The 16,858-nt window shown below is 36.5% G+C and overlaps 1 protein-coding gene across 4 annotated transcripts in view; it reads right to left on the bottom strand.

The window, feature by feature from the left end:
* The window catches only part of MET (MET proto-oncogene, receptor tyrosine kinase), a 121,948-nt gene that overhangs the window by 79,582 nt on the left and 25,508 nt on the right, over positions 1–16,858 (bottom strand). For 3 of the 4 annotated variants that reach the window (XM_078343250.1, XM_002751769.7, XM_078343251.1), the window contains one exon: positions 13,206–14,419. In XM_078343250.1, coding sequence (XP_078199376.1) covers positions 13,206–14,405 — 1,200 coding nt within the window. In that variant the 5' untranslated portion in view covers positions 14,406–14,419. Of the gene's footprint in view, positions 1–10,360; positions 10,428–13,205; positions 14,420–16,858 lie in introns of those variants that run through there. The other variant, XM_078343252.1, reaches the window with a different exon arrangement.

Genomic DNA, 16,858 nt, shown 5'->3' with positions numbered 1-16,858 from the left:
AACAAATAAAACAGAAGTAGTTCTTCATGGAGATAATAAGAGCCATGATCTGTTTATGTGCTTAACAGTGTCACACTCAACAGAAACAGGTTGATAAATGTATTCACGGAGGGCCAGGAGAGATGAAAGATGGATGAAACAAGAGTCCTTCAATTGTGCCCCAATACATTGTTCAAGCTCATGACTATATTCTAGCCTGTCATTAATCCAACTGTCATGACCTCTTATCCCTCCTTTCCATCTTGCCACCGTGGAGTGAGATGCTTTATTTATCTGCTCCCCTTGTTTCTGATAGGTCCTGTTGATCAGAAACCTCCATCAGTGGGCTCTCCTTCTCAGCGGCCAAGATTCCTGCCAGAAGCCCTTACCACAGCCTCTACACCAAGGCCAAGCTCAGGAAAGCTTCTGTCTGTATCAAGCATGTACTTGGTGCCTATGAAGGCTGCCACTGGGATTAGGATTCTGTGGCCATAGGAGGGATGGTGTTGATAAAGAACTTTGCCCTTAACTTCTTTTCTGTAACCCATATATCATTTTCAACATGAGATCATAGATTGGTGGCCAAGAGTGAAAATCCATGAATTTCAAACGAAAGCTTCAAGGGGGTATCTCTAAAGCATTGTGTAAAGTCTCTCTGACAGATAGTATCATCCGCTCAAAGGGTGAGTGCTGTTGAAAGGCTTGAGGAAACCTTAAGGAGCAGAGAACATATTCTCTTTCTCTTCTTAATGACTTTAATTCTGTGTTCCAAATTTCTATTACAAGGCTCTGGAATTTCGATCTACTCACCCTCCCTATCTTGATATTTCCTTTTCTTTTCATTTTTCTCCTTCTTTGTTCTTTGATCAATATTCATCGCAGACTGCTGAACGGAGAAGGGTGTGTGGGCAGGGCAAGGGCATAGGTAATAGTGAGTGAAACTCCCCAGTTTTTCTTCAGTGCTAATTTAACTCTTGAAAACTCCCCAACTCTATAAATTAGTTTTTAGGGATTTAGGGGAGAGCTGAAAAACTGTTTTATCTAAATAATTATTTTTATGAATCAGCATTCTATTTATAGTAATATATTTTACATATAGGGCTCTGTCATACTTATTTGCTCATCCGATAAATGTATATATTGTTCAAGCTGTTGTGCTGGGTGCTGGGGCTGTGGAGATAAATGCCATAGTTCATCTCCTCAAGGGGCTAACATTGGAACTGCTGAACACATTACCATGGAGTATGGTAAGACACATGGTAGAAATAAGCAATGAGTGCTACTGGTGTGCTCAGGAAAGGCAACAAATCCAGAATATGGGGGGCAGGGGATGAGGTGCAGGCTAGGGAAAATTTCCTGGAGAAGAAAATGCCTGAGTGGAAGTTTTAAAGAATAGGGAAAAAGTGTTAACTTGACAAAATGAGTGTTAAAGGGAATCCGAAGCAGACCAAGCTACATGTGTTAAGTCAGGGTTTTGAGGGAGGCTGACAGATTCTGGAAATTATCAGAATGACAGGCTATGGGTAGGACAGGGTGGCAGTGCTGTGTTTGAGCCATCTCATAACTGTTAACAGAACTAAGTATACACATTGCTTTCTCATTGTTTTTCAGCAACTAATGCTGTTTCAGTGGTACCTTGAAACTGGCTTGGTGGGGATATTTACACCACAGAAATTGGCAGTTAAACATTTACCAGCACATCACTGGGTGTGAAGGAAGACCACGAAATAGTCAGGGCCAAGGACAGAAACTTTTTAAATATCATACTATTATCCCTCAGATTATCTTAAGGGATGCAGACATCCAAATAGGTTTGATCTTAACAAAGATTACTTACTCCAGCAGTGGTTTGGAGACAAATAGATTGGGTGGCGATGTGGAGAGCCAGGGAGGTCTAGTTTCATCTTATTGGCAACATTTTTCAATACACTAACAAAAAAACCTGTCTGGAATGATAACATGCAATTCTCTGTTTCTGCTTTATGTGTGTAGAGAAGAAAAGAAGTAAAGATTTTTAAACTTCCTATTTACTATGAATGAAGCAGGTTTTATTTTGAAGCAGGAATACAAGACTGAATTAGATTATGCTAATACAGAGGTCTGAGATAGAACAAATGATTGCCTGGAAATATTAAATTTCTTGATTAAGTAGTTGTTGTTAGTTACCCTCAAACCAGAAGCTGGATAGAATGCTTAAGAAAGTCTTAAATGAGGCTGGAACACAAGAATGAGAAAGTCAACAAGGGTTAATGATGGAGCAAGGTTGTGTAAACTATTACTTAATCCCAACTGAGGGTTTTCTGAGCCAATGGGGAACTGGGTTCAAGTTGATAGACAAGAATAAGGTTAGTAGTAAACACAGCATTAAGCAAACAACAGTTCGATTTGTGATTTATCTGTACTTCAGAATACAAAAGGAAAGCTTTACTAACAGCAAGAAAGGTGAAGGGAAGCCATGCCAACACTGTTATTAAAATAATTGGCCAGCCATTCACTGGAACAGAGATTTTATTATACATTGGCAGTGAAAATTGAAAATGTGACTGTTTCTTAACTAGTTCTTGAACCACCAGCAAACACGGTATTAACTAAGGTGCTGGGAGTTTTAACAGCTGGTTCCTAGAGCCAAGTGCAGGCAGGGGAAGCTTTCATATCTAAATATCCAATACTTAATTAATATTTACTTATGAAAATTTAGGTGTTTACTTTCCAAATATTTCATAATCCCTCGTTTTTCATGAGTTCATCTGCATTCAATTGGATTGTTATCTTATCACCAGGGTTATAAGACATCAAATAGCATATAGTTAACACCATGGTTACCCTAGATCTCACCAGAATTTGGAGGCTTTTATTTTTAATAAGAAAACTTTCTTTTGTGGGGTGTGGAGAAGTCCTGGTGTACATTTTTGTGTCTGATCTGTAACTGTGCCACAAGTAGTGAACTCTAAAATTTCAATACTAAGGTCCATTTGTTTTTGCAGAATCTACTAAAAACAAACAGAAACAGGAGACAGGCATGAGACAATTATGCTACCTACTCCACCTAAAAAATGTAATTGCTACTCATGTCTCATGCTTTTTCTTAAGCATTTGGTTTAAAAAAAAAATCTAGACAGAAAAAGCTCAGAATTTCAAAATTTACCATAATATGGCATTACTTTTCAAAGCAGCCATATATAAAGTGGGTCCTCTTTGTATATGTCAATAATCTCTGCTCTGACCTTTTGAAATTAATTGCAAGTTTTACTTACTTTGTTAAACTACTTATATATTTCAAATCATTTTGCAAATATCGACTAATATCCTTAATATCGGTCCAGTAACAGAACTGATCCTGGTGCTTTGCGTGCCCAACTCTACTTGAATCAATGCCTTTCCTGTACCAGTTCTGAAAGTGAGAGTGAATTTAGTTGAGAGAAAGAAACATTGCTCATTGTTTTCCACACTGGCTCCAGATAAACCCAATGTAATTGCGGTTTTTCACATTAGAAATACTTCTCAATTACTCTTACTAATACATTTATTCATTCTTGTTTATCATGATGTTGGAGCCACAAATAAGTTTAAATTTAACAAACCATCAGTTAGATTATATCCTATTAGAAATTCCTCTTCTTTATTCATTTAATTCAGTTCCTTAAGCCCCAGAATCACCTAACTTGACCTCGTATTCACCTCTATTATTGTACTTTAGAACATTTCCAGAGTCTTGGACCTTCTCATATTATTGCATATATGAGTAAAAATAGTCTCACTTTCCTATTATTTTTCCTGAGGTTGTTTGTAACCCCTATACACAGTGTACTCTTGTAAACAGTTTTTTACCCTCAAGATTCTGGTCGCCTTACTGGAAAATAAATAGTCGTCTGCCTGTAATTATAGCCTTCAGGAAGGGGCAAGCCAGTGACCTCTCTGACTTGTAGGCACAGGAATAAGCCCTGAAGCCTCCTATTACCTTGGAAAACACCACTTCTTTCTTGGTCAAGCAAAAATAAACAAAATGAACACAAAGAAAGGTGAATATCTCTTTTGATGCCTCACACATATTTTTACACCTGCATTTCAAATCTTCCTGGTCTGTAGAGATGACTAAAACAATACTGCTTATGATACAGTCACACTTCAGCAATTCAGATCCTCTCTGATTATTGTATGAACACATAGATTTCTTTTGAGAAGCCAAGTTTTTATATCAAATAAAATGAACACTATTGTCTGTGATTTGCAAAGCATATGGTTAGGTACAAAGAAGCATGACAAAGTGCCTGCCCTATAAGACATAAACTTATTTAGATATTTGCATGATTAAATATACATAGATCAACAGAATTAAAATGACAGAGAAAGGCAAAATGTGTCTGTAGGTAAAGATGAAGGCATTGCCTATAAACCGGAGTGATATAAAGATGGCACTAACTGGAGAGCACTCCCTCGTGCATTGATAGGTGCTCATGATATCCTTGTGAGCACTTGTCTCTTCTTTGGCCCTCCATGCACATGATTCTCATGAGAAGGAAACAGTCTAAAAATGGATGCAATTGTGCAGAGCAGAGTACAGTGCACAGAAGCAGAAGGACAGTGTGACTTGGGATCACTTCAGCATCCCATTCCCATGAATTCTATTAATGTTTATAATTTTGATAATTTCAAAAGAGCTTATTTTGTGTGTTCTCAGATTGTCATGTTTCTCTTGGTCATGAAACGTATTGGTAACAGGGCAATCCCCTCCTCCCCCAAGAGGAATATGTTCTTCTGACAAATAGGGTCCCAAGTGTTGGTCATAGAAGGAAGAAGACGGAAACAAAGAAGAAACAACTTGGTCTGTATAAGAAACACTGATTTTTCAATGAAGCTGATTAAGGTGACAGACCAGGAAGGGCAGTGAGTGTGAGCACAATCTAAAGTATGTTCTTAGCTTCTAGTAATCTGCATATTATTTTCTTCATATGAAGAAGAACCACATCATAAAAAGTAACTTAATTCATTTAGAAAACAAAAGAATTATTTAAACACATTTACAGCTATTTATTTTAAGACAGGGAATGTTTTACAAAGTTAAATTCTCCAGCATTGTACTACTTCTTGTGATGTTTTTCTAAGTGTAAGATAGTATGTACTAATGACCACAACCCACTTAAGAAAGCTGATTAAATGTAGCAGCTTGTAGTTAAGATGTAAACCTTACGAAATAGCTAATGACTATTAGTTTATATATTTGCCCATGTACTGAAGACATATTGCTTTTTCTAAAGTTTTAAGGTTTATATAAAAGTTAGCTCCCACCTCCTCAGGACAGCCTCTTGTAACTCGACTACCAAATTTAGATATTCACTCTCTTTTGCATTCACAGATGTTTATTTCCCTCACAGCATATTTCATAAATTATCGTGATGTATTCGTTCATTGGTATGACTGAATGTTTACTGTCATCTTCACTAGTCTACCTGCTTCTTGAAGACAGGTACAGTAGAGCTCATAATGAGCTCACTGTAATGAGCTCTACTGAACCTGTCTTCAAGAAGCAGATTTAGAGATTAAATATTATTAAATATTTAGAGATTAAATACTATCAGGTTTAGGGATTAAATAAATGTTTGCTGAATTTCTTGTTGAATCTTGGTTACATGAATTAATCCTTTCCTCTGTCTTCTGCTGAAACAATGATTACAAGGTTTTTGCCCTTTTATGCACTAAATAAAATGGTTAGGCTTCTAGCACTTGGCTTAAACTAATAAGATGAAAGAACAAGCAGGTAATGTAATTAGCTTAAGATAAATGGAAAATATTGCACTTTTTATTGTCAAGATATGTTTTAGAGATATTCGTTTTCACTATTGACTGCTACTGCATTAGTGCTTACTATTGATTCGCTCAGAGCTAACAGACCAATTTCATCTTTGCATTTTCCTCATTTCCTGAGCATGACTTCACCTATAGTTTAGTTAGCAGACTGATTGCTAGATGCAAGTGTTAACCAGGCATTTTAAATTTAAAACATTGTTAGAAAATTTAATATCATACAAATTTACTTTTCTGATACACAGTCACAAATTCTAGCTAATCATGACGAACTGCATATTTTGAGAAGATGACTCAACAAACTTAATTTTTATAAAATCAGCCCTAGAGGAGAATGCTTTACAAATCAAAACTAACCTTAATTCACTTCTTTTACCCAGGGCACAATTTGAAGTATCATCTACCATTTTAATGTCCTTGGACTCATGAACATTTTGGTGATTTACCCAAATAAGACAAACAAAGTCAGACTTTACTCGGAATTCACAATGTATTTTTTTTTGTTTTATAGTTATACTGTTCATAAATCATTTTCCCCGACTTGTGATCACCAAGAATGGTTAAAACAAAGCTTTAGTCTAAATTAGCATGCAATTGCTAGACATTTTTCTTTCCTCTTGTGGGAAGCCGGAAGAATATTTTTGAAGCATATATGGGTAACTACACTTTGTCTGCTCCAACATTTGCCTAGGTCTGGGGTGAAGTGCAGTAAACCACTTCCCAAGGCAGAGTGAGGCTTTTAGAATCGGAAGTCTACATGGCTCAGCAAGTAATTCACATGCAAATGAATCTGCCTGGAACATTTTAGTTAGAAAAAATATGTAATTAGCAAACTGGAATATATCCAGGATCCTAGATTCGGTTACCACATTCACTATTTAAAAAAAAAAAAACAAAAACAAGGAAAGGAGTTTTAATGACTTCAGGAGTAGCTGAGCCCTGGGTTTCATTTTCCTGATAACGAGCACTTTACAGTCCTCCCTGGGCACAGGAGATGTGACTTAGGGCACATATCTGGGCTCTGAGTCATTCTGAACTCCGTGTGCCCACTGAATCAGTATCTGTGCCAATCCATGAATAAGCAGTGGCAGAAATTCCTGGAGGGTCTTCTATCCAGATTCTGACAGTTCCCCATTTTTCTTATTAGACTGGGGAGATGCAAACATAGGGTAGGATGGCCACTGATAAGGCAGAAGTCTGAAGTAAGAATGTAACACCCAAAATGTGAAACAGTATTTGGAGTAAAAAATCCATTATTACTCAAGGAGGTTCATATCTTTATCAACGCAGCATCCCACATTTTCCCAGAGATCTCTAATCATGTTTATGGCAATGAAAATATCATGTCAGAGTTGTGGATTCAAAGTTTTTAATTAACATTTGGGCTTTACAAAAATCAACTTTAAGATTTATTTCATTTTGTACAAACTTTTTGCTGTTTGAGATACCAGTTTTACCAAATGAATCTCCATGTAGAAATCAACTACATAAATAAGACACAGGTCATAATGCCACCTGCTTGAAAGGACATTAAGAAGAATATCGAATTAATTTAAAATGCATGTGGCATAGTTAAAACGCTTCATTCCCTACATGAGTGAGAGATATTATCAATCAAATCATAAATTAATATAACCCACAGGTAAAACCTACTCACAGTTTTGGTGACAGTTTCAGCATTAATTGTGTTTTCTTGCTATTAGCTTATAAAAACATCCTGCCTTTGCCTTTTCATCTTTTCTGGGGTAGAGAGACCTGTGAATGAGCCCACAGGAGGAAGGGAAAAGGCAAAAGGAATTAGTGGTTCATTCTGTCACATGTTTTCTAACACTCCCAGGGTGTGTCCAATGATCTCATGGGATGTTACAAAATTCTGAAAAGAAATTAATTTTAAATTTATTTTAATAAAGTAATGCAGTATGCCACTTTTCATGGAATTAGTTATTCAAATAAAGAAGTTAGGAAGCGGTGAATCCCTGAGCCTGGGAGAGGATGAAGTAGTGTCTAGAGAAGAAAAAGAAATGAAATGTAAAATTAATAACCTTTTACTTACAGTTTTAAAAAAGTACATTGAATCTTTGTACCTCAAGGACTTTCTTTCTTGCAAGATTCTGCTTTGGTAGCTATTACATTTGGCATATGGCCAAGATACTTAGTAGTTAGGTTTGGAAGACTGTCTAATATTACGAATGAAGAATCCTTAACAACATTTTTCATATTGAATAACATTTTCTCATTTTTGAGCACAATAGGTAAAAAACTCTATACTCTGAGTTCACATTTTTCATTCCTAATACAAAATATTCTCTTGAGAGTGCTAGATTGTTTAAATAAGGCGTGCCAAGCCAGTATAATTACACAGATGCTATTTGTAAGATTGACTCCACATTCACAGTTCAAGTGGTGTGGGAGATTATAGATATATGGCCTAGAAAAGTTATAAATCTTTGTTTATTTTATTAAATATTACTAGACATGCCCTGAGGATGACGGATCAATAATGGTCCTTGTGGTTTCCTGATGGAAGGCTGCAATTATTTTCTTCCATTACAACTTAAATGTAACTTGATTTTACTCATCTATCATCTTTATAATCATAATAAAGAAACATCACTGTATGTTTATTTTTCTGCCTATTCCTATTATTTCTTGTTTGCATCTTGTTTTGATTTTTGTCCTCCTTAAAAACTGTTGTAATCACTTCGCTTTATTCCTTTGATGGCTCTGAGTGGTGACCCTTTAACTTTGGCATTCTGTGAAACGGAGATGGAAAATTACTACCTTAAGTTTCCTTTATTTTGTGAAGAAGTTGGCTACTCTTTGAATTTGAGTGTAAACGATATTTAAAAACAAGGAAGCCTGATACAAACAACCTACGAGGTTGACTTTTTCTAAAACTGCATTATCTGCAAATGCTTGAATGCAAGATATGACAAAGTACATAAGAGTAATATCTTACGTCATGGATACTTAGGATTCAAAGTGAGAGGAAGGAGAACAACTTATACCTTCTAACTTGAATATAGTACAGTTTTGATTCAATTGTCTTCCTCTCCATCCTCTGCCCCCTCAAACTACCATCATCCCTCACCCCATCTTTTTTTTTGGAACTATTAAATCTTAACAACAACGTAACACAAATTAAGCATTATGGAGATAGGTAACTCACAGCAGTTAGAGAGGGAAGTGAAAGACCCTTATAATAGAACCAGAATGTGGCTCTTCCAGAAAATAATCAAATCTTTTGAATTTGCCTTTCTTTACACAAGTATTCTTTAGCATAATAGCTGCTATTTATTTTGTGCCAAGGACTAAGTTGGGACCTTTTACAAACATTATTAATATACTTGTCAATACAATAATCCTGCATGCAGGATGATGAGTTTGCAGTTTAAATAATGCTCTCATAGCCATCCCGGTAGAAAATAGTGGGGTTCAGATTTGAACCCACACCTCTGACTTTAGTCTCCTTCCATTAGGCCATACTGCCTCCCAAAGAGCTAAATTTATAGTTATCTTATTGTGCCAGATACTTTATATACATTATCCCAAATTTTCACAAAACTCTGTGAAGTAGGTATTGTTATCTCTATGTTACCAATGAGACTCAGGCTCCAAGAAGTTAGGTAATATGTCAGAAGTCACATGGCTGCCATGCAGTAAACCAGAACTTCCACAGGTGTGCCTGGCACCAAACGTCATGCTTTTCCCCTTCACTTGATCCATCGTCCATCATTAAGGTGATCAAGATATTGGTGAAAATATTTGCTACAAGTCTTTCAAATGCTTACCTATAGAGTAAAACTTTGATAATAGAACTGCAAGGAAAGCAGTTTTATGTGTTAATTGTATTTTCTGAAAGGTGAGCGCTATTTCAAGAACCCTTTTCTAATTTCAACTTTAATTAGATTTTTTTCTAAAATGTACTATTCTACTTATTTTAATAAATATTCTATAACTTAGAGAACAGGATCTTTGCTGATTTGGGGACTGAAAAAAATTCTCTTATTCTGTATTGATTCTCATTTGTAGGAGATTGGGCAAATGTGTACTGATCCTCGTTTTTTTTCCTGAAATTGTCACATTAATCAATCCCTTATATGTAAGAGACTGTTAGAGCTTCCACAGTATTAAAATTAAATTCCACTTAATTTTAAGCAAGTTTGTGAAATTTTTGCTACTGCTTATCCTCAAATAGAGATGAGGGTTTTTTCTCCCTACATATGGGTCTTTACAAAGCCTCCATCCATATTATGGGATAATTTTCTCAATTATTTTGAATAATAATGTGCTGTTTAAAGAATATGCATTAGCCTAAAACAACTTCAATCAATACTAATTAGGATGCTTATAGAGGTTGATTGATGAATAGGTAAAGGAGGAGGTAAAGATATTTAAAAAGATTTATAATTGTGGGTGTATAATCTCATAGTACCCAGTTTTGGAAGCCATTGTAAACAAATTCTTTAGAATCACTTTCAAAAGCAACATAAAAAACAGTCACATTGTGAGGATCAAGAATATATTCTTATAGAACAACTGATACAATCAACAACATTTGTATTCTACAAATGGGCACCTGTGGCTTGGGATAAGTTTCCAGAAACAGCATCTTATGTGGAGACAAAGAGTTCCGAAGCACAAATGACTTAGGGTGAAGATGACAAGCACTGGGAATTATCAGATGACTCAAAAGAGGGCGTTTGTGATGTCATCAATATGAGAAGATGCATGTGAAGGTTTGCATAGACATATTTCACTAAATGTGAGACTAGGAAAAGCAACACAATATGTGATCCTCAATAAGCAAGTCAGGCCTGGAACATCTGTTAGACCCCTAAAATGTAAAAGGCCCTTCCCTGGCACTCCCATTATCTGACCCTGTGATAGAAACCCTTTTTGCACATGGTGGGGAGCTCAAGGGGTGCCAAAAACTCCCTCTTTCGGCAATGTGTCAACTCTGAGGGCTGCGCAGAAGCCTGAGTGGAAAGTTACTGCTGCAGCTTTCTTACCCTTGTCCACAGAGTACGCAAGCGTCCCTTTATAAATGTGTTAGAGATGTTAAAAACAAAACTATGATATGTTTGTCTTTTCACCAAACTTGATGCCAAAGTAAAAACTCAGTTCCAAGAAATTTATTAAAAGGGTCACCTGATTTCTGGCCAAGTAAATCTGCCAAGACAAAATGGAGTCATCTTATTGCTTGAGAGTCCTCCTCAACGGCTTTGATCTTGTAATCATTTTGTTTTTTTGTGTGATGAATGGCTCTAGGTGCCTTCATTTTGGCATTAAGCTAGGAAATGATTATATACTCATTATTAAAACAATCTGAGGTCTGCTGTGGATGGGGTATACGAAGAGAGAGAATATGTGTAGTCTCAGTCTCAGGAGAAGTTTGATCTTTGTAACCAGAGAAGATAAACAGGCAAATAAAAAGAGGAGGTTTGAAGGTATTTGTCTGTGGAATTTGGCCAGTGTAAAAGTTGGCTTCCTTTGTAAGAAGGAAGTTGGCAAGTTCCATCTTGTTTCCCACAAGAATTTTTGTGATGGGAGTGATAATGGTTTCAGGTGTGGCTACTGCATTTTGGGCATTTTTCCTGGGAGATAAAACTGACCTGAATTTCACTGGAAAATCCTGTCTCCTCGTTTCCCTTGGAACACTAAAAAAGGCCAAGGGGTAGGATAAAATTCAGATGTTTTGAGAATTTCTAGAATTGTTAAGTACTTTTACATCTAAGAGTTGAAATATACAAAATTTTAAAAATGAAGTAAGATGTCAGTATACCTTTATGAAGTTTCTCTTCTTTCCTTGCCCTACCCCTCTTTTTAATTTTTAATGAAACAAGATTTAAATAGAAAATTTATGTGCTCTAGGAGCCCTGGGGGAATTCCTAATAGACTCTTTTAAAACTTGTGTCTCAAAATCAACTTATTAGATGCAGAAAACTATCTTCTCCGTAATGGTATTAATATTACATTTTTATTTCCTAATCTCAGATTTCTGAAAATCATTTTGTTTGCTTTCATTCTTCTGTAGTTTCTAGTAAAGAAAAGGGGCAGCTTCATGAGGAATTCTATTGCTTCTTTGCAACATATATTAAATGTGTGCAGGGGGAAATAAGTCTTAGTTGGAATATATGTGCATGTATGTTATGTATATTCATAGACTACTTTGGAAAAGAGAGGAAGGAAGCTTTGTTTTTAGTTCACCAAAAGATGAACTGACTTTCTTGGAAGTGTTTTCCTAGCATCATAAAAAAGTTAACTACAGTTTCCATCTAGAGAAGTATCCCAGACATTTCAGCAGAAGTCAACCAAATGTTTCTGAATTCATATGCCCTTACCCCTCAGCAAATTATATACTCCATGCTATCAAGGATGTATTTAAGGTTCTTTCTGATTGCAATGATAACCTTTATATCTTAGATTGAAAACTGCTAAAGCGAGTGAGACATACCTTTTCAAAGTCAAACTGTCTTTATAAAAGCTGTACTATTCGTTTATTCGGTTATGATCATAGTCAGGTCCATATTCCAAATCTGGCCCAAGACAAGAAACTCAAAGCCACAATAAACACTCAGTTTGGTGCTCTCCCTCTGGCACCAGATGATCAACTGATTAGCAGGAAAAATTCTCCAGGTTTAGCTGGTAGCTGTTACTATATTTAAATCACAGCACAAGAATATCTCCAATCACTCCTATGAAAATACCATTTCATATAAGTATAAATAATCATGAACCAAAATATTTATGCTTATAAATGTGAAATACCAACCAGGAATATGCCAAGATACAACTTGGTAGATACAAGTCTTTTCCAGAAGGAAGTACATGATTGAAGTCAATCTCTGAAGGAAGGATTTGAGAGCAAACATTTCCTCTCTACTTTTCCAGGTTATTTAGAGAAGTATACTAGCTCATTTAAAAATGTTTTATTTATCAGCATTTCAGAAGAGATTTTTTTAAAGTTAAGTTCCTTTATGAGTGAGAGAATATAATCTCATAAGAAACAATTCTTTAAAATCTACAAATTAGCTTGAGTATATTGTAAAGGTTGCAGAGATTATATAGAAATGTCAATAATTATGTTTTACGGGAATTGCTGTTGTGATAAAATCCATGTAAATTTGATCCAAACTATAAAAACTTATATGAGAAGTAACTTTAATATAATCTGATGTGTCACAAACATACAAATCTGAATTGTAAAAATATATTTTCTTTTAGTTACCATATTACCTTCTAAAGACATAATTTTAGGTGTAAATGAAGATTCAATTTCTAAATTTTCTTGGAAAAAATCTGCAGCTATTTTGGATAAATATCACTTACCTAAGCACAAAAGAAGCCCTGGATATTCTTTTTGAGACTGATATTCTAATTTATACCTCACAGTTTGTAAGTGGGGAACGTATATGACTTACCCTATTGAAACAGTGCTCATGATTGGGTCCGTAAAAATGCTGGAGACATCTCACATTGTTTTTGTTGACGATCTTATTGAAAAAGTCATTGACATATTTGATAGGGAATGCACACACGGCCGATCGATCCATTGGTTCGGCAGAATCTGGCTTGCTTTGTGCAAACACCCCGAAGAGAATGTCATCATTCAGGCTGGCTCCTATTTGCCTCGCAAGTTGGGCCCCAGGCTTGCTGACATATGCAGCCTGAAGGATATTAAACACTTCCTTTTTTGTGGATCTCTTTTTTCGCTTTTCTGTGAGAATACACTCCAGAGGCATTTCCATGTAGGAATGCAATGCAGAGTTTATGGAACAGAACCTGATTATTCTTGTGTGAAAAGTCTGAGCATTTAGAGTTTCCCTTTGGACCGTCAAGAAGTAAATAAAATTGTTGCTTTCAAAGGCATGGACGTACTTAATGGGGTAAGAATCTCTGAACTCAGGTAAAACATCAACGTAGGACTGGTCCGTCAAAAACATAAAACCATCTTTTGTTTCCTTTAGCCTTCTCACTGATATCGAATGCAATGAATGATCTGGGAAGTAAGAAGAATTTATGGTATTGCCTACAAAGAAGTTGAGGAACCGGTCCTTTACAGATAAAAGGACTTTGGTTCCCAGGGCGCTCACCATGCAGTCAGGACACTGGCTGGGCTCTTCTGTCTGCGCGGAGAATATGCAGTGAACCTCCGACTGAATGTCAGCAGTATGATTGTGGGGAAAGACGTGTCGCTGGCAGGTTCCTCTGTTGACGCTGCCACAGCTAATGAGTTGGTCATCATAGTAGGTGTCGACAACCAGAGCCATGTTGATGTTATCTTTCCAAACTCCTCCTGATAAATTGGCTTTGCTGCTGCAGTCCTGACATGGGAAACAATCTGGGTGTTCTAGCACAGGCCCCGTCCTGTACTCAGCAACCTTCTGAAGGTCTTCCTCATTTAAAACATAAATGTAGTTAGTGGCACCAAGGAAAATGTGATGCTCATGTAGAATGACATTCTGGATGGGTGTTTCTGCAGTGAAGTTGGGAAGCTGATATTTCATATTCACATTCATCTCAGACTTCGTTAGTGCCTCTTTACACTCCCCATTGCTCCTCTGCACCAAGGTAAACAGGAGCACGAGGATGCCAGGTGCAAGCACAGCGGGGGCCTTCATTGTGAGAGGTTTATCTGTCAAAACAAGTACAAGGCAAGAGAAGTTCAGTTGTTAGAAACAAAGAAGAGAAAACTGAAGGACCTATACCATTTAAACTATCAGAAATAAAGCTTCCCAACTGGACTTTTACATAGAAGGAAAACAAAAACTCTAGCCAATTTCACATAAAGATGCATTGTGGAGTCATCGGACATGACTCCACATAGTTTAATTTTAGGACTCAAGGCATGAAGGAATAATTTCAGACAACCATTGAGATGCAAACAATGTTTTGTATTAAGGTTGATACAGTAACTAAGTTAGGCTCATTCAGCAATGAAAGAAAAAACTTAGTGACTTTCTTAACCCCTTGCTGGTTGTTTAATGTGGTTTAATGACTGTAGTTAATGACTAGGTTGGTATTTAAACTTTCTCGGTTAGTCAAGTAAAGGAACTGTGGTTCAGATTCATTTATTCTAGAAATCACAGCAGGCATTGTTTCCTTGGGAGCATGTAGAATCACTAGGCTAAATTTAGCTTCCTTTTGGAAGAAAACAATCATAAATTCTAGAAGCAATATGAACACATGCTGTTTATAGGATTTTGTGTGGAGAGGAAAGGTATGGTTATGATTTGGCTATAGTTAACCTATTGTTTCAGACAGACAAATGTTTAATGTAAGATCACTGGGAACTGAAAAACAGCTGCTTGAAAATGTATAAAATAAAACATAATCTTCAGAACTAAAGTCCTAGAACTACTTCTCAGGAAAAACAACATATTTTTCATTACCAAGTCAAAAAGCTATTTAGTAAAAAGAACATTATTTTAACATTCCATTGTATGCATATAGATAGTATTTCTATGAGGAAATGTGAGTGGCCTTGTTATTCAGTTTTGAAAACTTAAGGTGCGTAAGTTATAAACATTGTGAGTTCTACTTATAGTAATTATAGACAGGGCAGTAGGTTGGAAAGGAGAAGCCTTAGAATGAATAGAAACTAAATAGGTATGACTTTTTTTAATAGCGTAATACTGATAGGGCAGAGGGAGCCTCTAAAAACATGCTAGGCATTATGACTGTGCCAAAGACTAACCCTGGATCTATAAAACCACATCAGAAATCATGGAGCAGCTGGTATATGCAGGGCTCTGTGCTTGCACGATGGGAAATGGGACATAGCCCCTGCCCTTCAGTGAAGTTGCAATGTGGCTGGGTAATAACACATATATGCTGATTATTGTGGCATTGTACATGGCATTACAGTACTCTGCATAGCACAAACCAAAAGCTACAAGTGTTAAGGAAAAAAGGCACAGCCTGTACTTTGGATTATTATGATCATGAGAAACAAAAACAAGTTCACTATGGTGTGAGGTCCAGGAGAGCAAGGACAAGGTCTATTTGGGTCATCATTTTATCCCAAGTGGTGCCTGAGATGTAGGAGGTATTAAACAAGTATACATTGAATAAATGATGAATAAAAATTAAGCCATAAATTCAAAGCTACATAGCAGTTAAGTGTAGTGCCAAAATTTGCATCCAAAACTTTTTGACTCCAAATCAAAAATCATTTTACCCTGCTAAGAGTCTAAGAATTGGGGATTTTAAGAGGTGATTGATAATCATTAAAGAATTTTGAGTTAGAGAGTCTTATGATGAAGGCTTTACTCTAGATTGATCTGGAGGCAGGGTGGCCTAGAGCAGAGAGAACTTGGCAATGGAAAGACCAGTCGGCAGGCTATTATTATGTCCCATAACGAGGTAACAAGGGCCAGAATAAATATGGTAGCCCCAACGAGAGAAGGGATGAATAAGGGGCATATTTGAATAAGTAGGATTTGAAACCCTAATGTATCAAACACGGCGCAAAAAAGAAAGCAAAGATGATTAGCAGTTATCTGGAAAAAGTAGAACAAGTTATAAAACTAGGGTAGACTGCACTAGGAAGTTAGGCTGAATATATGGGAGTGATAAATTGGTTTTAACCATGTTGAGTCGGACATGCTGCAGGGAAATGAGTGCATGTTCTCCTACAGGGATGACTAGTAGGTTTTACATTATTCACCAGGAAGCAGGTGCCTGAACAAGTGAAGAATGAAAACTGAGCAGACACAGAATTAGTGCCAAAGAATAGAGGCGGAAATGAGAAGGATTCTAAGAAGCCTGCCTTTACTGGGAAAGTGGTATGATCAGTCCCAGGTGAAACAGTGCCTGTCCCAAGTGAGATACATGAGTGTCAGGTATTTGCCACTGCTGCACTAGAAGGAATAAAAAATTAGAACTCGATTGGCAGAGTAACAGAGACTCCACTTGGACTAGAAATAAACTTTGCACATTATTCGCATAGAGGTGATGGTTAAAACCAAGAGTGGGTATGTTCATCATTGGACTCGGTGAAAGAAGAGAAGGCAAATGACCTAAATCTTAGGGAATACCCACAATGGAGAAATCTGTGGAGGAGTCAAGAAAG

Source organism: Callithrix jacchus, chromosome 11, assembly GCF_049354715.1.
Source record: "Callithrix jacchus isolate 240 chromosome 11, calJac240_pri, whole genome shotgun sequence".
In the NCBI taxonomy this organism is placed as follows: domain Eukaryota; kingdom Metazoa; phylum Chordata; class Mammalia; order Primates; family Cebidae; genus Callithrix; species Callithrix jacchus.
The sequence above is the reverse complement of the archived record's forward strand: the minus strand, read 5'-3'. Positions and strand labels throughout refer to the sequence as shown.